A 24,473-nucleotide genomic window follows, 5' to 3' on the forward strand; every position below is an offset into this window, starting at 1 on the left:
TATAGTTTTTAGTGATGCGTAAAATGTGAACCGAGGCTGGGATTTTCGGCTGTGCCCTTTGGAGTTTCTGACCCGCAGATGCACCAAAAAAAAATACATTTTCTAGGGATACTTAAGCCATTATAAGTATGCCCTGGAAAATGGTGTTATAATGGCATTTGCTGTACTCACTGCCGAACTTTCGTAGCTTGAGTTATAAACACTTCGAGTTTTATAATTGATTTTACCTGAATTTATACTTTCCAAATCCAATAAACAAAATAAATATGTGAAACTAAAATATATATAGAGATTGTGAATTAGAAGAGTTTGAGGTAAACAAGTTCGAAAGAATATAGAAATAAATTTAACAATATTTTCTTAGCAATATTAAGTCATATCATTTTAAAATTTTAAATTTTAAAATTTGTTCAAAAGGCAGCTTTCTTAATTTAAGTTAATACTGTAGAACGAATATTAATATTTTCCTTGTGTAGTCAAGTGTGCTGGTTATGGGACCGTCATCATCATCAGGTTCATGATAATATTTTAACGTAACCACAAAAATGGCATCCCATCCCGTCTAATCAAACTTTTTGGCCATTGAGCCAGATTATTTTACATTTCATTAATGTGTCGAAAAAGGGAAATACTTTCAATGAAAGCGGCTCCCAGGGCCAGCTGCCTGAGTTCCCCGTCATCATCGTAATAATCATTATCATCTGTGGACCGGTGTTCACGTCCAGGGAATCTGGAATCTGTGGTATTGATCAGTGCTGCGCAATTAACTTACAAACTTATGATTTTGATTATGTTACCGAATGGGTGGTGGATACAAACCACCACACTCATGCACAGCAGCAACACCAACAGGTTGACAGGACCTACCGTTCCGTTTCCATTTCGTACCGATACACTGGAAAACTTGTTTTGAAACTTTCAAGTTACAATTATTTTCTGATTACACATATTAAATATCATTTTTAATAATATTTGTTTTGGAACAATTACTTAGCCTTATTTTTGTCATTTTTGTTCTAAATGTTGGTTTGTTCATTTTTTTTACCTTCACTTTTTATAAAAAATGAAGTGTTTATTTAAATAAAAATCCAATTTTACGAAACCTTGATTTGTATAATTAAAAAAAAAAATTAGAAATTAGGTACTTTAAAGTTACAATTTATTTATATTAATCTGAAACATCAAAATGTTCTAATATAAGTAAACAAAAAAGATTATTTCAAAATGTTTTTGTTTTAACTGCGATTTTGTTAGCTTAAAAATCTTTTATTTTATACTTAATCTTATATGTACTTGTTAATTTGTTAATATTTCAAGACATTTTTCTAGAATTGGAGAAAATAAAAGTTTTTATAAATAGAACAAATTTCTATATATGTTGAATTAGTCTTTATTTGTTATTTTATCCTTGACTTCTTCTTACAAAGTCAAATCAACTACTCAGTTTTTGTCGCAGTGCAGGGGTTGTGAATCCACCACTGCGTCGGTGGAGTGGGCAGTTGAGTCGCTGCCGCCGCAGGGTGGTGGTGGTGAGTTGCAACTTCAACTTGTTCCTGAGGGCTGCGGCGAACTAACCTGACTGACTGACTCGCTTCGGTTATTCGTTCTCCACTCGCGCTTGACTACGGACGTGTTTTCGGTTCGAAGTCAAAGTCATCAAAACATCGCAACGGATCGGTCGCCGCCTCGAATCGGTTGAAGGTTCAAAACTCGTCAATTGACATAAATTGAGTGCAATTTGCAGAGTGCGAAATGTGTGTCTAACTGAGCCAAGAAATCGCTAAATTCTCCGTCTTGTCGCGTGTGTTCGGTTCACTTTGTCAGCTTAATTAGAGAACATAAACAAATCGCATTCAGCATCCGCGATGGCCGACGAGAGTCTGCACACCATGCCGCTGGAGCACAACATCGACTACCATATCGTGACGTTGTTTGAGCGCCTGGAGGCGATGCGCAAGGATTCGCACGGCGGAGGCCACGGGGTCAACAATCGGTTGTCCAGCACCCTGCAGGCGCCCAAACGCAACATGCAGGCCGAGATTCGCACGCTGGAGTTCTGGAGGTGAGTCTGTCCCAGCACTTATGGAAAAAATTCACCTGAATATAGTGACAAAAAGTCATGACTTGCAAAGTAAAACCTAAATAGTAGTTCTTAGTCGAAGACATAACAAAACATATATTATGTATGATTAATAAGGGCTCTTCAAAAGAGTTCTTCACATTGAAAATAAAGCATAAATTATTTTAAGTCCTGCATATCTCAATGGATGCATTTGTCTGTTTATATGCAAAATTTTAAAATTTTAATTTCACATTTTACAATAATCAACCTCTTATTAGATTTCACTCATGTAAGTCATTAGAAACATATTTGATAACGTATTTTTCCGTGTGTAAATCCACTTCGAACCTTTTGTTTACATAGTCATTATCTGCACTTGCTTTCAATTTGCTCAACTTTAGACGGCAATTGTAAGATGTCATCTGGCTTTGTGTGAACTCTAAGTAATTGAAATCCAAGTGTTCTCCAGACGACATCATCAAGATTATCGCTAAACTAAACACGCTCAAAGTTTCGAGCACTCTGTGGCTCATACCAAGTCCTTGGCTCAAGGAACTTGGAAATAATTAACATTTCATCACGAGCTGATGGAGTAATTAAATCTTAGCCAGGAGCAATGCCTCTGAATAATTTTAAGACATGTCAGGCGCAAAAAATTCAACTAAACTAAGCGGCATTATAACTTCATTTCCCCCTCAGTGATCATAAAAATAACTTAAAGTTAATGGTACAGGGATGCACACACGTACATAGTTTCAATTAAAGAGGCACGACTGCAAAATCAGACTTCTGAATTTATGAATTTATGGAAATTCATAAGTTTGATTTTTCGTTATCGTGCAGCGGACTCCGGTTTTTTGAGTTTCACGCGAAAGCGAGTGGCCCCTCACGTTCAGCGGGAATCCAATGGGCTCAGCGGCATTGCAGCTGCTCCCCGTACCGCTCCCTGTCCCGCTCCCGACCCTCCCCATCAAGCACCCCCCTGCTTAATTGTCACTGCAATGCTTGAGGGCAACAAGAATGAGCTTTGTGTGCAACTTGATTTGAGCAGTACGGTAAACATAAGCTGTCCTTAGCTCAAGGAACTTTGAAATAATTAACATTTCATCACGAGCTGATGGAGTAATTAAATCTTAGCCAGGAGCAATGCCAATTTCAACTAAACTAAGCTGCATTATTATTTAATTTCCCCCCGAATGACCATAAAAAATAAACTTGAAGTTAATGGAGACAGAGGAGATAGGGTGCACATACGTACATAGTTCCAAGCACGACTGCAAAATCAATTTTTTGAATTTATGAATTTATGGAAATTCATCAGTACCTCGGATTGTTTGATATTTCGTTATCGTGCAGCGGACTCCGCTCTTTGAGTTTCACGCGAATGCGAGTTGCCCCTCACGTCCAACGGGAATCAAATGGATTCAGCGTCATTGCAGCTCTTCATCATACCGCTCCCCGTACCGCTCCCTGTCCCGCTCCAGACACTCCCCATCAAGCACCCCCTGCTTAATTGTCACTGCAATGCTTGAGGGCAACAAGAATGAGCTTTGTGTGCAACTTGATTTGAGCAGTACGGTAAACATAAGCTAAGTTGGCTCTTGTGAATTATTAAACTCTCCTAGTATTATAACCAACCATGAGCTCGAGTTAAGCAGATTTAGCCTTATGTATTCATTTACAGGTCGTTAAAGCCAATTCAATATATAATTATATATATATATTTGTATTATATGCAATCCCAGCTCTTTAAGTTTAACCTATTAATTAATGCACTAGTCAAGAAAACTAAATATGTTAAGTATATCAAATGTTAAAACTAAACCTAAACACACAATATTCATAAGTCAAACACTGCTAATCAATCTTGGCTCTTATTAAATGAAATAAAACTGATTAAAACCTTTATTCTGATTTAACTTTCAAAGATTTAATTACTATTAAGTTGCATAAATTAATAGACATATTTTTGGGTTTCCAAATCTGAAAATAATTGTCATTTAAAAATTTAAACTAGAGAGCCATTTGGTTGATAAATTCGAAATTAATTATATTATAAAAAGGTTAATTAAGCTTATGTCTAAAATAGTTATTTTCATTTAAGGTCTCAATTTTAATTTATAAGGGCTGTCGTCCAGTAATGGTTGTATTCGTTAACGTTCCATGCCGCTCTTAGACGATATTCACTGTACGCACTCCACATGCAGTCAGAAGGGCCACATGCAAACCAAACCCAGTTGCGGAACCGTCCTAACCCAGGCTTCGCCCTGCTCCTCCATTTCAGATCCATCATCAGCGAGTGTCTGGCCTCGTTCCTCTACGTGTTCATCGTTTGCGGTGCTGCCGCAGGAGTCGGCGTGGGTGCCAGTGTGTCGTCCGTGCTTTTGGCCACGGCTCTGGCCTCCGGACTGGCGATGGCTACCCTGACGCAGTGCTTCCTCCACATCTCGGGTAAGTTCGAGGAGACAGTAAACAAGAACAGAACAGAACAGAACAGGGCGACAAGTGTTTTTGGGGCCCTTGGACTTGCGTGGGAAACTCCCGTTTGCGACGACGAGCCAAAGCAGCACTGAACACGAACCCCATCCATTGTTTGTTATTTTTTCGAAAAGGCAATGCACTCAGTGCGGCTCCACCTACTCCACCGCCTCGTCTTCTTATCGCCCCGGCCCAAGTTCCTCTGCCTTCACTTATTTTCCCTTATTTCCTTGCATTTATTCTGGTATTTATGTATTTGTTCATTTGCGTTGACATTCAAGGCAATTAAACGTATTCACAAAAAAAAAAGAGTAAGACCAAAGTAAGGGAGAAACATGTGTTGTTGATTTGCCTTCGACTCCCCCATTTTGTGGTTCGCAATTCCCTGTTTTTTCACAGCCAATTGGTTGAGCATTAAGTTATGATGTTATCCACTGCCCCCATCCCATTTTCCATTCCCCATTGCCTTCCGTGGAAGTGTCAAAGTGATATTTAACGGTTTTCCCATTGGGTGGCCGCAAACGATTGCCACAAGTATCTAAAGCTATTTTCCGTGTTGCTCCCCTTTTAGGCGCCCACATCAATCCCGCCGTAACCCTGGCCCTCTGTGTAGTGCGATCTATATCTCCGATCAGGGCAGCCATGTACATTACCGCCCAATGTGGCGGCGGAATCGCTGGAGCAGCTCTCCTTTATGGGTAAGTCATAAATTCAGAAATCAATTACATTCCTTTCAGTTGTTAATAGTTTTTTTTACATACTTGTACAAAAAAAAGTTAATTACTTTTGCCAAAGAACAGAAAACCAGAGACATACATTTTATGGATTAAAGTAGCTGAACATTAAGACAATGAGATAAAAGTAGATGCAATAAATAAATACGCTTCAAACAGTTTAAGATATTGAAAGCCCTCTATAATTTGTTTAACCCACTGATTGAAAGGCGCTCAAATTTATTATGCACCTTAAAGCCTTTCATTAAAATCATTATTTTGCCCAGGACAACACATCAAAGCCAATTGAACAGGAATTCATTTTATATTTTCTGTGGAGGCAACAATGAATTTAAATGTGTACATGTTTGTACGCCTGACCACAGGCAATTACTGCATTATGCGAAGGACATCCTGCATCTGCGTGCGGATGGATTTGCCCAAAAGCAAGCTGAAGAGTCTCTCAAATTAAATCCAACAGGCTGTTTCGCAGTGCCAGGTCGTAAATCAAGGCGGAATAGGTTGTTAGACAGGGACACACAGGGTGACAGGACGACGATGAAGCGCACTTTCGGGCGATGACTGTACAACAAGGACTCTCGACAGGAAGCGTGAAATGCGTAGAAATGTGAAATTCTATAATCGGAATGTGCAGGTAACCTAGGAGCACAGACACAGACACAGACACAGATACAGATACAGATACAAGCACCTGCAGGGAAAGAGGACGCAGGTAGCTAGGAATCTATCTGCGGGGAAAAACATCTGCCCCTATACTCTTGTGTTTGCGCAGTGATTTCCTTCTTCTTTGTGCTGCCTAGATAAAGGACCCTGGGCCCTGGTCCCAAGGATCTACACGCACCAGTGTGCTATCCGAAAATCTGCTGCCTGTCAGGGTTTTTCCTTTGTGGCCTCGTATCGCAGGACGAAGAAAAAAGGGAAATATCTACGCCTGCGCAGCAATTTTTCAAACTGTCGCTCCAGTTTTTTGTTGCCGTTGAACAACTCCTCTTCGGAGCAATCTTAATGTTAATGCCTCTTCCCGATTGTCTGCTCGACATCTGTTCCGACCCTCAGGGATGCCTCTTTTTCAGTGCGTTGGCATCTTTACTTTCTACAGATCCGTGCAGGAGAATCAGGAGTTGGAGGTGGAGAAAGGGGACGAGGATGAGGACGAGGCGAAGTCGAGGAGCAAAGAAACATGTTTCAGCTGCTGCTGCCACTGCGATCAGGTTCGGGTTTTTTGTACTCTGCTGATATGGATTTCTTAGGGTCCAACGAGTTCACGTTTGTGTTTTAGTCGGAACATATGTTTCCCTTAGAGATGACTGAAAAAAAACGAGAATTGGACTCCTTTTCTACAGCTGCCTGTGTGCTGATTAATTGGTTTAGATTCGGCTTATATAGGTTATAGCTGCTGGACTGGGATTTTTCGGAGAAATCGTTGTGATTTTATGACGTGTGTTAAAGTTAATTTCATTAATTTCTTAGGGATTTTGTTAAGCTTGAGGGTAACAAAAAAAGGCTTAGCTTCATCATAAAAAAAATATACTTAAGCAAAGAATTTATAACTAAATCACTATCACTGCGTGTTAGTGCGAAATGCCAATTATTTTCCCTACGGATTTGCTTTCATCAAATTCTGTTTACCCCAGGGCAAAGAATGTGTGATAAACAACATGTTAAAAAATCGTCTGCATTAGTGGGGGGCACTTCATATACACCCACGCCCCAAGGACCTGCCACTTCAGCTGCTCTTCCTGCTCCTGGCTTTTTCGATGTCACATGTCTCTCGGCACTTACCCTAATTGCGACGCATATGCCACATGTGGCAAAGTGGCAGCAAATACCACCGCGCTGAGCGGATAAAACCCAGTCTAAAATTCATTATTATCTTTCAAAAAGCGGAGAACGCTTGAAAAAACATTATGCGTTACTTGGAAAGGGAATTACGCGGGGAAGGGAATAGGACCTGAGTATCGATATCCGGCTCAAAAATATTTGAATAGTCGTTGGCTGCTCCTCGCATTTCAATTTCATTTATTTTTTGTTTTTGGTTCGAAGAACGCACGCCGAGCACGTTCCAAAAATGCGAGTAGCCTTTGAAAATGTCGAAAGATAAAAATCAGGTAGAGGCCGCCAAAGACAGCGGACAGCAAAGCAATGAAACCAGAAAGCAGAAAAACATAATTAACATTTCCATCGTCCGATGGCTGGGCCTTTGTCCAAGTTGAATCTTCGGGGCTGCGCCTGCGCAGGATGCGTGGTGCGGAAACTTGAAATCAAACACGTGTCGCCGGAGTAGCCGCTTCTGCGATCTGGTTGGTCATTCGAAAAGCAGCTGGAAAAAATGATGGGCGCACACCTGCTGCCCAAAACAGAAATTACTGTTGCCGAGGATACACGAAGAAAACAGAAAACAGGATTTCGAAGCGAACAAATTTAAATTTTAAGCAGCTAAACTGAACCGAAACGGACTGGACAACAAAAAGAGAGATCAAGGCTTACACTGAGCGAAAAATGATAAAAAGAATCACTGATTAGTCTTCACAACTGACAAGCACTTAAAACTAGACCATTCGTAAATGATTTGCCTTAAGACTTTTTCATAAAACTATTTAGTAGCTAAGATATTTTTTAATGATCAAAATCACATAATGTAAAGTGTATAAATGCTACAATCAAAACAATGGCTTACTAATCATGACAACATAATTTAGGATTTTATTTCGGTCAAGATTCAAGCTCTTAAACCTGTTGATTTAACTCAAATACTATAAATTGTAAAGCATTTATTCTCCTTGTGTGCCAGTTGATTTGGATCTAGCTTGGCAATGCACTTCCTGTAGCAGAAGGGATGGTTTGTAGAAACCGAAATCGAAATCGTAATCAATTCGTGTCACATGGGGCGATTCAATTATTGAATCCGTTCGGCAGTGCATTTGTTCCCCTTTTACTAGCTGCTACTCCTTCGGCTGGCTTATCGCACTTGGTTTGAAAATGACATCCTGCCTGTGCTTCCGGTCGCCTTCACTTGGCCGCTGCATCCTTGTGCTCATCCTCATTTTTGTTGCGATCCAGCACAGGTGGTCCAGTTATACAGTTATGTCGTCGACATTCATACGACACCTGGGGAGGATGGGGATACAAACAAAAAGAGTTGATAAAAATTGCACAATTATGTTTGTTGCACTCTTTGTTCTATTTGAACGGGGGTCAGCCTTCATATAAGTGAAAGTTATAGGGATTAAATGTTTTTCAAAATTAATGTTAGCTTAAAATGAAGATGGCATTTCAGTAGCGAAACAATTATTTCAACTGATATACTGACAACTAAAAAAAAAACTAATATTATTTAGCCTGCTAAAATATCACTTCTTCTCATTGTTGTTTTTAAGGTATATTTATCGTTTATTTTGAAAACTATTTTAAACAAATAGAAAGATACACACATTAAATCAAACTTGATGCCTAACGAAAACGTTAAATCAAGTGCGATGCGAAAACGCATTTAGTGATTTTGTGATTTCGTGTCATAATTTCATTTGGTGCAAATTCACCATTCCCATTCCCAGTCCCTCGACAACCCAGCCAGCCAGAAAGCCAGCCGCAAGCCCAACAGAACCGAATAGTAAACCAAACCGACGGCGTTGCACATGGCACATGGCACATGGCAATCCGCAGTTTGCAATCCGCAATTCGCCATTCGCCTTTCACACGGATAAGCGGTGGCAACTAGTGCGGAGAATGGGCTAGAGGTCGTCCCCTTTTGAGGATAGGATAACGATTCCCGTCACAGTTCAATTTTGCAGCTAGCTGCGAGCTGTTTCCTTGGGCTTTTTTTATTCCGCAAACAATTTGCACAGGATGAGCTGCTGAAAGGGTCCGAAACCAACCAACATTCCACCATTTCCGGCTACTTAGTTGCTTCTCCCCAACCGAGTGTTTGTTTATCCGGGTGGATGAGTGTGCTTTTGGTCATTCCAGCCTGTGAAATTAGCACTTTATAGATTTATGAGCAAACAAGGACCACTTTCAAGTCCGCCCGATGGAAACATTTTTTTCGAAGCGATCAAATTGTAATCAAGGCACAGGAGCAGCTGTGGGCTCCTAATACCGCCTAATGCCCACTAAGCCGCTCCAATAAAACACGGCGAGCATAGCCCACACTTCTCACCTCAATCGCAACTGCAGCCGGATCTCGGAGCAATTTCCCATTGCCAGTAGTTCCATTTGCTCAAGGACTTTTAAGTGCATTCCGAAAGCATTTATTTCCGGAATTCTCAATGTGGGTGGATGAGTGTGGCTGGGTGCCAGGCAAAGGATTGCGGTACAGCTAGGAAAATATTTACCTTGCACCGCAATGCAAAATGTTATTTAATGTGTGTGTGATATGCCTGTGACAACAATCAGATTTTTGAGCAGAGTAATATATCAGGCTTCCGAGGAACTTTGCATCTGCATCAGGAAACAAATTATCCGGCAGTTGATTTTACCCATAAATCGCAAATTTGGCCCAGAGCCGCTCAACAACTTTGGCAACTCGGTAATTGAAACTTTGACAATTTAAATGATGTTGAGGCAGTTCATGTGTCAGCAGATTAATGGGGTTGGTTTCGGTCAGAGGGGAGATGGATTGGAGGGTTGAATTTAAATCTGTCAGAGCCCTAAAGGTTAAATAAAATAAATTGTCATTGACTTTCAGCTCAGAAAACTTTGCACTCGAATCAATCAGATACCAAAAATGTGTGGTTTTTATCAAAAGCATGTTTGTTTTCTGACTGTTTGTGTCCAGTAACTAATAACTTTTTGGATAATCAAGTGAAACGAATTCATAATATTTTTAAACATTTGGTAGTATTTATAATAATCTTCAGAAATCTGCAGAGTTTTTTCTGACTATTTGTTCCCAGTAACTAACAACTTTTTGGATTAGCAACTCAAAAAGAATATATTTTATTTGTATAGATTTGGTAGTATTATATAAGATTCTTTATCAGATTAGTCACTTAAAGATTTTCAGCTAAATCTACGGAAATCTGTTTGTGCAAATCAAAACGAATAAATTTTATTTTATTATACATTATTATTTGTATTTTATTATAATAATCTTAACTAGATTAGTCACTTAAAATTTTCAAACTCAATCTACAGATTTGTTGTTCCCAAACCTCCGGAGATTGTGTTCTTAAAATTATATGTTGATTGCAGAATCCCTTTAAGTATATTGTCATTATAAAAAATGTCTCATTTCTTTAGTATTCCATTTTGCAGGGTAACGGTGCCAGGATACCAGGGCAATCTGCAGGCCGCCATCTCACATAGCGCTGCTCTGGCCGCCTGGGAACGGTTCGGTGTGGAATTCATCCTCACCTTTCTGGTGGTTCTGTGCTATTTCGTATCCACGGATCCCATGAAGAAGTTCATGGGCAACTCGGCCGCTTCGATTGGAGCCGCCTACAGTGCCTGCTGCTTTGTGTCGGTGAGTTGACTTCACTTAAGTTGTTCAATCCCAAGCCCAAGGTCCAAGAATGCCGGGCAGAAATCTGAAAACCAGAACCCGCCAAAACCGAACTGAGAACTGAGAACTGCGATTGGCAAATGGCGAACTGCGAACCGAAAACAAACAACCGAAACGCACCTGCCGACTTTGACTCTGACTCTGTCATTTTGATGGTGCAAAATCGCAGCATGACAACGGACGAGATAAACTGGGTTCAGGTAGAGAGTTTAATCTTGGGATGGGGGATGCTGTATGCTTGATGCTGGATGCTAGAAGGTCGAGCGGACAGGAGGAGATAATTAATTTAGCACACGGACTCCCAGGACTGAGCCGCATTGTTGGCATAACGGGCAGTTTGTGGCGGCATTCAAAGGCAATGCGATGACTTGGCTAAGCTCTTGAGGGAGGGGAACCGATTAAAGTCAAGTTCATATCGACTGCGGATTGAATTACGACTAAGCGATTTGCGGAAAAACGCAATCTTAAGGGCTCTTGTAGGGTCTATTTTGCCGTCATTAAGAGTTAAGAGGCATTTATTTAAAGAATTCACTGGATAAGTCCACACAAGTCCCATTTTCATATGATCTGTACCTTTGACAACTACACGTTGTCTGGATAATATCACTATTGAGTTGCTCTGCAGTTACTCTATTTATGACCTGCATAAAGTGGAGTGACAAATAAAAGTCATCTTACTAAAACTACCAGTTGTCCCTTGACATTTTGCGACCTTTTTTATGCATTAAGACAAAAAAAAAAAGCACAAGAGAGCCACTTGCCCACGAGTCCTTAAGCCATTTACATTATTTAAACAATTTATCATCAACTGCCTTTCAAGCGAAAATGTCCCTTGCAGTGTTTCCCAACTTTTCCCACAAGTACTTTAAGCTAAAGCTCTTTTGAAACGACATAAACTTTGACTGCTGACTTATGCAACCCCTTAAATACATTCCTAATTTGGCAGACAACTAACCAGAGTCTCTTTGCAGATGCCCTACCTGAATCCGGCCCGCTCCCTGGGTCCCTCGTTTGTGCTGAACAAATGGGACAGCCAGTGGGTGTACTGGTTCGGTCCGCTGGTGGGGGGCATGGCCTCCGGTTTGGTGTATGAGTACATCTTCAACTCGCGCCGCCACATGCGCCATACCAAGGGCAGCATTGACAACGACTCCAGCTCGATTCACTCGGAGGACGAGCTGAACTACGACATGGACAACGAGAAGCCCGCCAAGTACCAGCAGTCGCAGGGCACCTATCCGCGTGGTCAGTCCAATGGAAACGGAGGAGGAGGCGGTGGCGGTCAGGTGGCCGGCAATGGTCAGCACCAAGCCGCCAATATGGGCCAGATGACCGGGGTGGTGGCCAATACCGGGCAGGGCAACTACTGCCAGAACCTGTACACGGCTCCTCCGCTCTCCTCGAAGTACGACCAGCAGCAGCAGGAGCCGCTTTACGGAGGAACCCGATCCCTGTACTGCCGCTCGCCCACGCTGACCAGGAGCAATCTGAATCGATCGCAGTCGGTGTACGCCAAGAGCAACACGGCCATCAACCGGGACATTGTGCCGCGTCCCGGTCCACTGGTGCCCGCCCAGAGTCTATACCCCATGCGCACCCAGCAACAGCAACAACAGCAGCAGCAGCACCAACAGCAGCAGCAACAGCAACAGGTGGCCCCTGCTCCTCAATCCGCGCATCTGCAGAACCAGAATGTCCAGAATCAGATGCAACAGCGCAGTGAGAGTATCTATGGAATGCGTGGCTCCATGCGAGGACAGCAACAGCCGCTCCAACAGCAGCAACAGCAGCAACAGCAGCAGCAACAGCTCCAGCAGCAACAGCCCAACATGGGAGTGCAGCAGCAGCAACAGTTGCAGCCTCCTCCGCAAATGATGGCCGATCCTCAGCAGCAACCACAAGGTTTCCAGCCTGTCTACGGCACCCGCACGAATCCCACGCCCATGGACGGCAATCACAAGTACGACCGACGAGACCCCCAGCAACTGTACGGCGTGACGGGACCACGGAATCGAGGACAGTCGGCTCAGTCGGACGACAGCTCTTATGGGTCGTACCATGGCTCAGCGGTCACGCCGCCGGCACGTCATCCCAGCGTGGAGCCGTCACCTCCGCCGCCGCCCATGCTGATGTACGCTCCGCCACCCCAGCCAAATGCAGCCCACCCGCAACCCATTCGCACCCAGTCGGAGCGAAAAGTGAGTGCCCCGGTGGTGGTTTCCCAGCCGGCCACCTGTGCCGTGACCTACACGACCTCGCAGGGAGCAGCGATGGCCACCCAACAGCAGCAGCAACAGCAACAGCAGCAGCAGCAGCAACAACAGCAACAGCAGCAACAACAACAGCAGCAGCAGCAACAAATGATGATGCAGCAGCAACAGCAGCAACATTATGGAATGCTGCCGCTGAGGCCCAACTGAAAGCGGCTGTCATGGGGTCCGGTGACCACGCCCCCGCCTGGGACTCACGCCCTCGCCCTCCAACCCGGAGGCACCATGACCCTGCACCGCTGCAGCCTAGCCAAGCAGAGCAGTTTGTTTTAGTCGTAGTCTTAGTCGTGGTAGCACTCGGGCACCGCATCCAAAGGAAATGTACGCAAAAGTCTCAGCCCTTAGTCTACCATAGTCCTAGTTTAGATAGATGCAGCATAGCCACATTGTATTATTCAAAGCCAACGCGACGAGGAACTCACACCTAGCAGCAGACAACGATGCGATCGAGCATAGAACATATAATCTTAAGGAACTAAATAAGGATAAACGTTTACTATACACTAAAAGCTCAAACTATACGAATGTAGGTGATCTACACTGAAAGACAGCTGCATTTACTTAACCTAATAACATTATTTTCGTCAAAAAATAACTCCCATTGTTTTGTCCACATCTTTCGATTTTTTCTTTTCTTTAATGAAAGAAACTCATTATACCATGTTTAATCTTAATTTTGTTTTGTTGTAAAACCAAAAACTAGACTGAAAGATATTACTCTGCATTTACCAGGCCCCTTTATTATATTATATTTCCAAAATTGTTTCAAAGTTAATTTATACATCTTCCATTTTCCAAGAATTATCAAAGACTTTTGTTTGTTTTTTGATTTATCGATTTTAATTTGTACATAATGTCATCATAGGTTTATTGTCACACATAGCTTAAGAATTCCTGTATATGTTACGACCTTAAGCTGACTTCTGAGTACCAGCTTATATGGATATATCTATGTATTTAAATAGCTATATTTACTTAGTGCTATCCTAAGAGAATAATGCAAATATATGATAATTAAAATATAGACAAGCTCATTCAATGCTAGGACTTATTATTTAAGCCTGGGATATGCCTGCTGATGAATAAATGTAACAAGCTAATTATAATCATTAAATACTTATCCGAAACATCAAATTTGGGCCTCTCGCTGTGTTCATAAAAACATTTACATTCAAGGCATTATAAATAGAGACTTATTCAATTTATTATGTTTAAATTGAGGAATCGTCTAAATCACCATGCTTGGAGGAGATATTAAAAGTTGGAAACATTAAAACTAAATGTTGAATACATTTTGTCAATGTTTGGAGTACATATTTGGCTTATCATTATGGATGCTGGAGATCTTATTTATTATTTTATTTTCATCAACATTCATTAAAACACTAAAGGAGTTTCCACTCGCATTATTCAATTTATGTTGAGTAAAAATGACCAGCATGACAAAGTCTAATTTGAGTGCGCACTCTAGCAACAATTAACATTTCAGGCGTTTTATGTTGATCAAATTAAGTTAAAGTACGAATTAGGTATTTCATTAAGATCACCATAGGTGACTAAATTAGTTAGGTGGAATACATGAAGGAGAAATACAGCCGGACATCGGCCAGTGGAAAGTGCGGCACCAGCTCCCGTATCTTGACAAAATCGGTGCCGTGTTGCTCGAAGGCCTTCGAAAGTCGGACGAGATCCTGGGCCTTCCAGCGATGGTAACGGCATCCTCGAGCTGTCTCAATCCGCGCAAGGCGTCGACGGGCCATCGTCAGGTCGAATCCGTGACGACGGAGGATAAACAGGGCCTGCTCCTCCTCGATGTTGTAGTGGCTAGCCGCAAAGTCCAGGTATTCGCGAACATTCCTTTCGTCCTGTTCCAGCAGCTGGGGCGACCACAGGATCGAGGCTCGATGCTGCAGCTGTTCCAGGTCCTGTTCATGCTGTGCCGGCGGGACGAAGTCTGGCAGAGTGGCTGCCTGTCGGCGCCAGTAACGAGCATCTCGCTTTTCTTTCCGCGGAGACATCCTTCGATCAAAAAAAAAAAAAAAAAAACTGGATCAACAACGTCGAAAAAAATTACAGGGTTGCAATTCTTCATTTTGGTGTTGGTAAACGCATCAAAATAAATCACTTCCATGTGTCAGCTGTTTTATACAAGCGAAATTTTTAGAAAGTACTGCAAATTATTTCAAGTCGATTGACTCGTTTTTTTAAAATATGTATATGAGAATGCAATGGTTTAGTGGCAAAATCCTATCATTTAGAATTGAGTTATATAAATAAAAGTACAAGACAAAGTGCTTCATGATTTTGGTCGCACACTTCATTTCTTGTGTGGTTCATGCGGTTTTGCTGTTTATAAAATTTCCCGGTTATTCCGAGATGGCGGGTTAAAGTTCCTTACCGCTCGTTTCGATGACTTCTTCAGCCGATTGCTTTTCCGTGCAACCCAAATTTCTTGGCGGGAAACAAATTGAGTTATCTTGTCGGCCATTTTAATTTTTGTTTGGGTAGTTTGGGCATTCCCGGAAACGTCTGAGTCTTTGAAAATCAGTAACAGAACTTTCTGAAATTTCAGCATTTCAGCAACTCAGAGGCTGCTGAAAATTTTGTTGAATTGTTGAAGAGCCAGGGTAGTCGCTCTTTCCTACTAAAATAAAGAAGGCAACACTGGACCTAACCTATAAAGATTAGACAGTCCCTAGCTTGTTATTAAATCCAACCGTTCGACTTTCTACTTTTCCTGGGCGTTTTCTTTGAAGTCAAGCCATAGCTAAGACAATCAAAGCTAGGAAAATTTTTAAACAGTAGCTGTAACGGCTGTTTGGTGAAACAGCTTTTTGACAATTTCAGCAAGAATTTAGAGATTCATACGTTTTGGGAATACCCAAAGTATAAGTACTAAAATGAAAAGCAAATAAATTGTATCGATGTATACTATGTCGTAGCGATAGCAATTGTGCTCGATACTTTTGCTACCCTTTAGGAAACTGTGACAATTTAATGATATTTAAGTGGGTAGATTTATTTAGATCAAAACATAAAATGAATTGGGCCATTTGTGAAAATTAATATTAATATGAATATCTTGGTTAAGTAGAACATTTGAATATACATATAAGGAAAATAACACTAAATATCTTCATACAAGGCCGAATCCAAGTCGCAATACTCCACTCCCGGCTGGGAGATGTCTTCCGAAGAAGAGCTAAATTCGTATTCGTCTGGATTGGAGTTGTTATTACTTATCTCCTTACTAAGATATCCTTCCCAAAACCCCAGACCCTCTGACGGTGGAGGTCCTTGAGCCCTCTCCGTATCATAGATCAACCATTGGGATTGTTGTTGAGTGTAAAGCGAATTGAGAAGTGTTGGCCAGTAGACTAGTAAATCAACCTTGGTCAACTTAACATGCAAGTAATACCCTAGTTGTTTTTGTGTTTCAATCCCAACCTCGCCCAGAAGATTCAGGACGCATCTCTGAGGAGGAGAAGTGGTTGTCACGCTATACTTTAAGACATTACCCTGTACAATGAGATTATAGTCTGACGCCTGCTGTTCAATTACTAGTTCGATATATGTGTGGGTCTGGTGCCATTTGACCCTGGGATACACTGACTCTCCAGCTTTCGTGCCACACTGCAAGGATTGCGATACTTGGTCCTTCGATGGATCTTTGGGGCCTGCTTGAGCAGATTTATTGCTGTTCAACGCTTTTGCGCAGGATATTTTGAATGGGATGATTTCATGATTTTCTTGCTCATTCACAATGCTGTGAAGGAATTTTTGAGTATGCTGTTTCTTCGAAGGGCTGTTAGTGTTCAACTCGTAAGTCAGGGCGTTTAAGAATGCAGTCGAACTGTCTAACGAAGAATCGACCTGCGCCTGATTTTCCTTAACTGCCTTTTCACCATCCTCTAAAGTTTTTAAGGAATCTTTCTCTTCGACAATATTTTTCTTTTCGGTAGTTTTGACTGACACCTTATCATTTATATATTGGTCAACTGCTGTCATCATTTTTTCCTGGAGGGGCATAGTAATATCGGCATTTTGACTTGCTCCATTAAAAATATTCACTTCGCTGATTGGTGCAGAAGGGAGATCCTTTTCGGGGTCCTCCAAATCGGTAATTACATTAAAATAACCAATGTTTTCTTTGTTGGCAATCAACTTTTCGATTTCTTCTTTCCGATCCTCAGACATGGTTCGCAGTGCATCGATGACTTTGCTGTCCAACCTAGCGAAACCTCGACGAAACAGCTCCTTGCGCAAAAAGATTTTGTACACACTTGTTTGCATTGTTCTGCACTCTTCTATCAAAGCGATTTCCCTTACATATACCACATCCAGAACGGCAAAGTCAACGGTTATCTGCATTACCTGTCCATCAATGGGACCAAAGCTTTCGTCTACGTATCGAATGGAGTCGGACGACCACTTTCCCTCCTCTCCTGCTGCCACTACTCCTGACAAACGAATATCCATGGCCAGAGGAGGCTGGGTCCTAAACTTCTCCGGACATTCCAGCAACTCACTGGGCTTGATCTGCACTAGCTCAGTGCCATGATCCATAAATTGGACAGTGACCGGACGTCTGGAAGGGATATCTACGATTCTTACCCTCCGCAAGTGTCCGTGATACAGCACAAAACATACATCATTAAGATAATATGGGGTATGTATCTTTTGGGGCACTCTCAAGCTCATTTTTAGCATTAGTGTCGATGGATTGGAAGGATAAGGCACATCCATCCAACTGGGTGAACCTTTGCACTTGTACTTTATGGGCAAGACGGCCATGTGAGCTGCGGTGTAGGCTTTGTGTAATTTGCAACGGATTACGGTCCCCGATTGCTGCAGGGGATTACCAGGATACGGGAAATCAGCATTAACGTGGTGGTGACGCTTATCACATAAGCTTTGGTTACACTCGCCGCTGCTCAGTAGGTACGGGCAGTAGAGAAGACTGTCAACCGATTTCTGCTGGGTGGTGCACATAAATTGGGACATCAACTCCTTCGTATCGACGCCGTGATCCTCAAGGAACTTTATGGTGCGAGGCCACTCCCTGGAGTTCCCCTCGTCTAGCAGCAAGAAGCTGATCAAGGGCTGCACGTTTTCCAGTGGTGTCTTCAAAACATTTCGAATGATGTCCGCCATGGTGTGGAATCGATAGGCAAACTTCGACCAGGACTCCGGAAGACTGAAGTGAATAAGCAGCTCAATGTTTCTCGCAGGCAGCTGTTCCTGGAGCTGGCTGTCGCTGATCAGCAACAATTCGTGCGGTTCCTAAAAGAGGTTGTTCAAATTGATCGATTATTCCGTAATCCGTCAATAATAAATTATGAATCGAATGATAAACCAAAATCTTTTTGACATACAGAGCTAAAGATTTCATATGCAATCATTTGAACTAGTTTAATAATGGTAAAATTTGTCTGTAAATTTACTCACCTGATGCATTGCCTTTGAAATGCCCACACATGTATGTCCTGCTCCGGTCAGAGCAATTTTCAGATCATCCAACTCCTGACTATTGCAATAGATCAGTGTACGCTTCCTTGGTGCCTTTTGTTCTTGCAGGATATCGAGGAGCTGCTGCTGCTTCAAGGCGGAATTTCTCAGGATGAACTTCAATTTTAGACCCCCATACATGGCAGCCGCGAAGAAGTCTCCAAAAACAATCAGTGGTTTAATTGCTCGCTTCAGGAGCTTTTTGAATTTTTCTGTATTCCATTGCTGAGCCACAACGACCAACTGCATCGCTTGACAGCCCATGCCGTTTATTTTCTGCAGCACTTCGTCAAGAAGCTGCGAATTTCCCAGACGCATACGATCGAAGTCGTCGAAGATTAGGTACTCCAACCTAACCGGATCCAGTAGAGTTAATCCATCGACATTTAGTATATCTAACAAATGCGCCGGCGTTGTCACTAAAACGCCGCACGAGTTGAGCAGCATCAAGTGTACATCAGTCATGCCATGGGCATGAGTATTGACCACTTTCAGGTGCTGGGTGTCGTAGTCCCTCATCAAGAAGTCGCAATGGGAGACCAATTTGTTGGCATTGTCTACAGAATCCACAACCAGGATGGTCAGGGGACCACAGGCAACCCGCTCCAAACAGTTGGGTGGAGTGTCCTGCATGGAACGCAACACCGAGGAGCAAATAATGGGCAAGTAACTCCAGGAGCGACCTGCTCTCGAGCCATCCACCAGGATGAGGGATCCGCCCTGCACGAGATGCGGCCAGGCGTAGCCTTGCGTCACCAATGGTGTGTGAAAGTTCAGATTGTTCATGGCCATCTGAATCTCCTTGCGAAGAGGTATCTCCTTAAAACTTGTGACTGGATCCACTGACACGTGGCTGTGGGCTAGCACCGAGCTTGCAACGTTAATATCTTTATTTCCTACGACGGGTATAAGTTTCTTCCCCGAGTTCCTTACCAAAGTTGGGGGAATAGAATTTGTTATTCTGTTGTCATTCTTCTTGCCAAGCATGTCATTAAAAATGCGTTCCATTTTATTCATGCAGAAGGATACTGATCGAGAATTCAAGGGGTCAGGTCCATTTCCATTTGCAAATGCAGGCAAAGCTTTTGCCAATGGAGGAGCAGACAGTTTTAACATCACGGAAGTAGGCACAAATTTTGGCTTAGGTAATATCACCGGCGGAAGCCTTTCTGAATTAGATAAGGTTAAAGATTCACCTAAGTTCTCTAACGATCCACACGAGGCTGATGACGCCGTATCCTTAACAACAATAGGATTCAATTGGGTAGCGGTTTGCTTAATTGGTGATAGCTGCAATTTTGGCAAACAATCAGATAGGTTATCGATATCTTTATGTCTACTTTCCAACTTCCTACTTTTCTCAAATAGATTAATTTTATCTGATGTCAGAGCTTCTTGATTATTGTTTGTTGGTCTGCTATTAAGAGCAGTCTCCACGGAACAGTCGCGGATGCTTTGAATTTTGCTCAGGACCTTGCTAGTTTCCGGTATGAGTAAGGGGTTGCGACTCTGAAGAAGCCCGTCCAGCTTCTGGTGCTGAGTCTCCGGGCGGGTCAGATTCCGTCTCGCTTCCTTTAATGCAACGAATGATGACTCTTTTTTCTCCAATGTCTTACAATTGACAAAAGATAAATCAGTGTTAATGGGCTTTTGCAACACCACAACTGGCTGAAGTTTCATGGAGTTTTCAGAGGATTGACTGCCAGCCACTAATTCAAAAATGCCTTTAACACGCGGCCGTGCTTCGAGCCCCAAGTAGTTGATCTCGGCCAGCTCCAAGCTTAAATCATCATAGGAAGGTGTGTCCATTAACAAAATCGTGTCATCATAGAGGGCATGCTCCCGCTCTATTAGAAAATTTGCAGCATCCTTAAAAGACTCACTGTGGCTGTTGGATCTAATCATAAGCTGGCCGAAATCTCGATTCGTTGAACTTCGATATAAGACTTGAAATGTGAGCTGGATAGCTTCCTCCAGCTGCTTGTCAAAGGATCGAATGGCTGATTGGGACCAGGCACTGCCATCATGGGGGGTGATAAACGCCACGCCGCCCCATTTGATGTCCCAGAAACGGCGACTTAAGTGATCAGGCAGAGGCCACAGTTCATCAACAGGGCAGCTTAAGGTGAATCCGTAATCTTGAAGCCAGATCAGGTACTGATCGGCCTCCAGCCGCCTACGCACCACACCCCTTAGGAGCTTGGGCGGATTCCAAGCCAAGTAGCGCACAATGACTGGTTGAAAATTCTGATAGACATGCTTCGGCAATTTTCTGGTGCAGTAATCCGCTAAATCACACTCTATTTGGCGTAAAGACGAGGCGGATGCCAGCACATCTTTGCATCTAACATAGCTAAATTGCTGAGGACTCACATAATGAGTTATTAAAATTGATTCTCCTAGGTCCATATCAAGTTGGTCCCTCGCTTTGCCTATATTTGGATCGAAATAAACAGTCAATTTTAATTGTAATATAATAAATAATTATATATATAAAAAACTGTGTAAAATCTGTACCCGATTATTACAAAAAGAAGTTACATAACTCAGGTAAAAATAGACACTCGTAAATAAAACGTGTTCAAGTTAAAAATTTAAGATGTGATATCTTTATTTAAATTATGTTTCCTATTGTTTCTACGGCAGGTATTTGATAAAATCGATCGTTTCTGACTTTTGAAATATAAAGACGAATTTTTAACACAGACGGACCGACAAGATATATCCACTTTAATGATTTATTCATTGTGTTGGAAATCGACTGAATCTCGTTTAAATCAGAAAAAGCCAACTAATCGATTTTTAGTGTAACTATAGGACTATTGATGTTAAGCGAAGCGTTACAAAGAATTTTTAGCGCAATTCTCAATTGTACATATGTATTAATGGTAAGCTAAGAAATTGACTGTTGAAATAAACTCGAGCTTAAAGAGCGCTAACATTTAGCAGTGCACTCATGTGGAAATTACTGCGATTTCCTCGCGTCAGAAACTTTGCACAGAGCGAGCCAAAAATTGTGAGGCCAGCCACAGGATTAAATTTGTGGATTCGGATTGTAATTTAGTAGAGAGTAAATTAGCTAATTTAAGTTGCGAAAAGCGAAAGCAAATGCGGCAAATGCGACGGCAACTGCAGCTTCCAAATGGCAAAACAAAGGAATCGGCTAAGCCGCAAGTAAGTAGGTCCTTGTACCTATTTGCTGTTTGTTTGCGCTGCACTAGATCCTGCTGCAGTGGCTCCGACCCCTCCTCCACATCCTTGGGGCAAGTGGCAAGTGGTGCTCCACAATCAGCAGTGGGGCGTGCTTCAAGTTGTTGTTTTATCAACACTTTAAGAGCCGGAACTGTTCCCAAAGCCAACTTACTTATATAAATGCAAGGCAATCGATTTATATTATTTGAGTTAATTTAACATGTGCGTAAGCAAATAGGGGATTTGTCGCCAGAGCAATTGAATTACTGCGATGTGAATCTCGAACCACCCCAAGTGTTTCGTCAGAAAAAAGAGTGGTTATCATAAAAAATCACAGAACAATGCAGTGGTTGAGCCAAGCATGTGAGCCAGCCAATATGTAAATCGGATCATCAGATATCGATCGAAAAAACCTTTGTAAATGCAGCAGCCAAAGTAAATTAATTAATTAAATAGCAGTTTTACTTACTTGGACAGGGACTGGAATTACTGCCGTCGCACATCATTTTAATAGAAAACTGCAATAAAAATCTCTATTTTTAAAAATAATAAATAGATTTGTTTTTTTAGGACACTTACATTAAACCGTTTTACAGAAAGTTGGGTTACGGAATTTTGAAAGTCCTGAAAATAAAATGTACACGAGTAAATATATCAAACTTATTTAGTTAAAGAAAGAATGGTAGATATTTGTACGTATGTCTTTTTCCAAAGTTATGTTCAGTAAAAAGCTATTTTTGTTTAACATTCATAAAAGTCTTATTTGGTTTGCAGTAAATACATGAATGTATTGAAATATGTATACTCCATTATACCAACTTTGCATAATATTTAATGGTAACGTTTTGAAAATACATTTATTTGCCACAATTTTCGAACAATATGTAAAGTCATTTCCCTTTTTTAATTTTCTTCTTTTCAAAAATGATCCCTATTACTACACTTAAAATCAACAACGTTATGCCCATTGACATTGTTGTTTTTAAGTATATAAGACAATTGTGTTTTCTTTTATCACTTTTGTTAGAAAAAAGTGGCTCCAAACAGCATATACTTCTTAAAAGTTGATTAAAGGAAATTAAAAAAAAAAAACAAAAAGCAATTGTTTTGTTATAATTCAGCAAACTGGAATAATTTTTACTGGAGACGACCCTTCACAACAAGATTTGAAAATCTGACTGACTTCCAATAGGCACTTCCAGGCACTCACTTGTAAACAGAGAGCGCCATTTTTTAAAGTGTCAGCGTAAGTGGAATGTCGTAAACAAACTCGACTAAGAACTTGAAACCCGAGACACTTTGGGACTACAACTAAATAAATGGGTTTAAACAAACACAAATCCACAAAAAGAATAGAAATTAATTCATTTATTTCTTCGGCGCGAGGAGCAAGTTTTTACGATCTTTTGCTCTTGTAATTCTTTTTTTTCAGACAAACAATAGTTTTCGGAAAAAAAGAAGTGCCAAACAACTGTGCTATTAAATTGGCGTTGTTTACAACGAAACAGCGTCCTTTTAATTTGTACTTTAAATTGTTTTTACCTGCCAGTACGTACGTGAAAATCACAAACTTTTACTTTTAACAGGTTGTTGTGAGATGGAGAATCTCCTGTGAAACTTTAGGGGTGGAAAAAGTTCGATAGCATCTCTAATCGATTGCCTGCGATCGGTTAGAATTTAAAAAGGAAGTATCTTAGAGTTTATCTTATATTGATCACCAAATATAATAAAATTAACAATTTAGTTTACCGACTATTCAAATTCAAACACCTAACAATTGAACGAAAATCTACAACGTATCTTTATTTTATCTTCAGATTTGATATTATCCACTTGGCAACGGTCAAAATTAGCGGCACATATTTTGATACATAATTAATGCCAATCTGGTCCCAATAAATCCTTTTCACCCATCCCGCGCTTGCTAATTGCAATACAAAATGCCAGCCATTATTCAACCCAAAAGTAGGGGTTCTTTTCCTAACAAAAATAAAAATGCCACTTTTTACCCCTTTAACGGCCACAATTTTCCCTTTTTTCCTTTTGTTTGTCGCTTCACCAGGTCGCCCATAAAAGTTTGACTGGGCAGGGTTGTCGCATGTCCCCGCAACCCCTGCAGCATTTGCTTTTTATTCCTTTTTTATTTGATTGTTTCATATTTATGAGGATTATATGGTTGAGTGTTGAATATCAGGGGAAAAGTGGAGTTGGGGGTGGACGTGTGGTAATTTATATGCGGCTTAGAGCGGCACTCAATTTAACATGACTATCGGTTAACTGAAAGACTTTCCCCAACTTCTCGAGTTTAAGATCACAAGGTATGCAATAAATTTGTAACGAAGTTATGATATCTGAATTCAACATTTATAAAAAGTTTATTTATTTGTATAATTAATATAATATTTAAATTATTTGAGTTATTTTTAGCTTAAGAAAACGTATATAATTGATACTTTAAATTCCATTTATGAATGTTTCGTTTTACTAAAACAAGAATTTATAATTAGGTCGATAGTTCATTTTCGTATTTGAAAATATGTTGATGGAGTTAAAAAAAATGTTTAAATGTTTCTAGTTAAGCAAAAATCGTATCTTCTTATCGTTGCTACCAGCCATTTTAACATTATTTTTTTCATATTTTTTTAGTTTTTAATTAAAAATGTTAGCTATGAAATTTAACAATATGCAACACACTTTGACATTTATCAAGTCTACATTTTCAATTAATA

The 24,473-nt window shown here is 41.1% G+C and overlaps 3 protein-coding genes across 8 annotated transcripts; 1 reads left to right on the forward strand and 2 right to left on the reverse strand.

Annotated features, from left to right (window-relative positions):
* The first annotated feature begins 1,593 nt into the window (after nt 1–1,593).
* LOC128262833 (neurogenic protein big brain) lies at nt 1,594–14,150 on the forward strand. Of its 2 annotated transcripts, none has more exons than XM_052997380.1 (5): nt 1,594–2,062; nt 4,347–4,513; nt 5,112–5,238; nt 10,513–10,735; nt 11,746–14,150. In XM_052997380.1, exons 1-5 carry the CDS (start codon nt 1,866–1,868, stop codon nt 13,192–13,194), a joined length of 2,163 nt encoding a protein of 720 aa, XP_052853340.1. In that variant the 5' UTR covers nt 1,594–1,865; the 3' UTR covers nt 13,195–14,150. The 2 variants fall into 2 exon arrangements, with proteins under 2 accessions (XP_052853340.1, XP_052853341.1); XM_052997381.1 differs by having other exon boundaries at nt 10,528–10,735.
* A 153-nt stretch (nt 14,151–14,303) lies between these two features.
* LOC128262841 (REST corepressor) lies at nt 14,304–15,581 on the reverse strand. Its single transcript, XM_052997392.1, has 2 exons — nt 15,443–15,581; nt 14,304–15,063 (listed from the first exon to the last, which is right to left on the reverse strand). Exon 2 carries the CDS (start codon nt 15,060–15,062, stop codon nt 14,610–14,612), a length of 453 nt encoding a protein of 150 aa, XP_052853352.1. The 5' UTR covers nt 15,063; nt 15,443–15,581; the 3' UTR covers nt 14,304–14,609.
* An 88-nt stretch (nt 15,582–15,669) lies between these two features.
* Nucleotides 15,670–23,351, reverse strand: LOC128262832 (putative ATP-dependent RNA helicase SoYb). 5 transcript variants are annotated; one of them, XM_052997374.1, is made up of 5 exons: nt 23,287–23,351; nt 22,324–22,368; nt 22,214–22,262; nt 18,493–20,984; nt 15,670–18,327 (listed from the first exon to the last, which is right to left on the reverse strand). In XM_052997374.1, the coding sequence occupies exons 3-5, from the start codon at nt 22,248–22,250 to the stop codon at nt 16,171–16,173; spliced, it is 4,686 nt and encodes a 1,561-aa protein (XP_052853334.1). In that variant the 5' UTR covers nt 22,251–22,262; nt 22,324–22,368; nt 23,287–23,351; the 3' UTR covers nt 15,670–16,170. The 5 variants fall into 5 exon arrangements, with proteins under 5 accessions (XP_052853334.1, XP_052853335.1, XP_052853336.1 ...); XM_052997375.1 differs by having other exon boundaries at nt 22,214–22,277; nt 23,287–23,347; XM_052997376.1 differs by having other exon boundaries at nt 23,291–23,338.
* Nucleotides 23,352–24,473: the final 1,122 nt, after the last annotated feature.

The sequence above is a fragment of the Drosophila gunungcola genome, unplaced genomic scaffold (genome assembly GCF_025200985.1).
Source record: "Drosophila gunungcola strain Sukarami unplaced genomic scaffold, Dgunungcola_SK_2 000001F, whole genome shotgun sequence".
Lineage (NCBI taxonomy): Eukaryota > Metazoa > Arthropoda > Insecta > Diptera > Drosophilidae > Drosophila > Drosophila gunungcola.

Coding starts and splice junctions, on each gene's coding strand:
- LOC128262833 (XM_052997380.1), top strand. CDS start 1,866: ATGGCCGACGAGAGTCTGCACACCATGCCGCTGGAGCACAACATCGAC. Junction 4,514..5,111: donor GTGCTTCCTCCACATCTCGG/GTAAGTTCGAGG, acceptor CTCCCCTTTTAG/GCGCCCACATCAATCCCGCC. Junction 5,239..10,512: donor GGAGCAGCTCTCCTTTATGG/GTAAGTCATAAA, acceptor TCATTTCTTTAG/TATTCCATTTTGCAGGGTAA.
- LOC128262841 (XM_052997392.1), bottom strand. CDS start 15,062: ATGTCTCCGCGGAAAGAAAAGCGAGATGCTCGTTACTGGCGCCGACAG.
- LOC128262832 (XM_052997374.1), bottom strand. CDS start 22,250: ATGATGTGCGACGGCAGTAATTCCAGTCCCTGTCCAA. Junction 20,985..22,213: donor TAATTCCAGTCCCTGTCCAA/GTAAGTAAAACT, acceptor ATCCAAATATAG/GCAAAGCGAGGGACCAACTT. Junction 18,328..18,492: donor TTTCAAAGGCAATGCATCAG/GTGAGTAAATTT, acceptor AACCTCTTTTAG/GAACCGCACGAATTGTTGCT.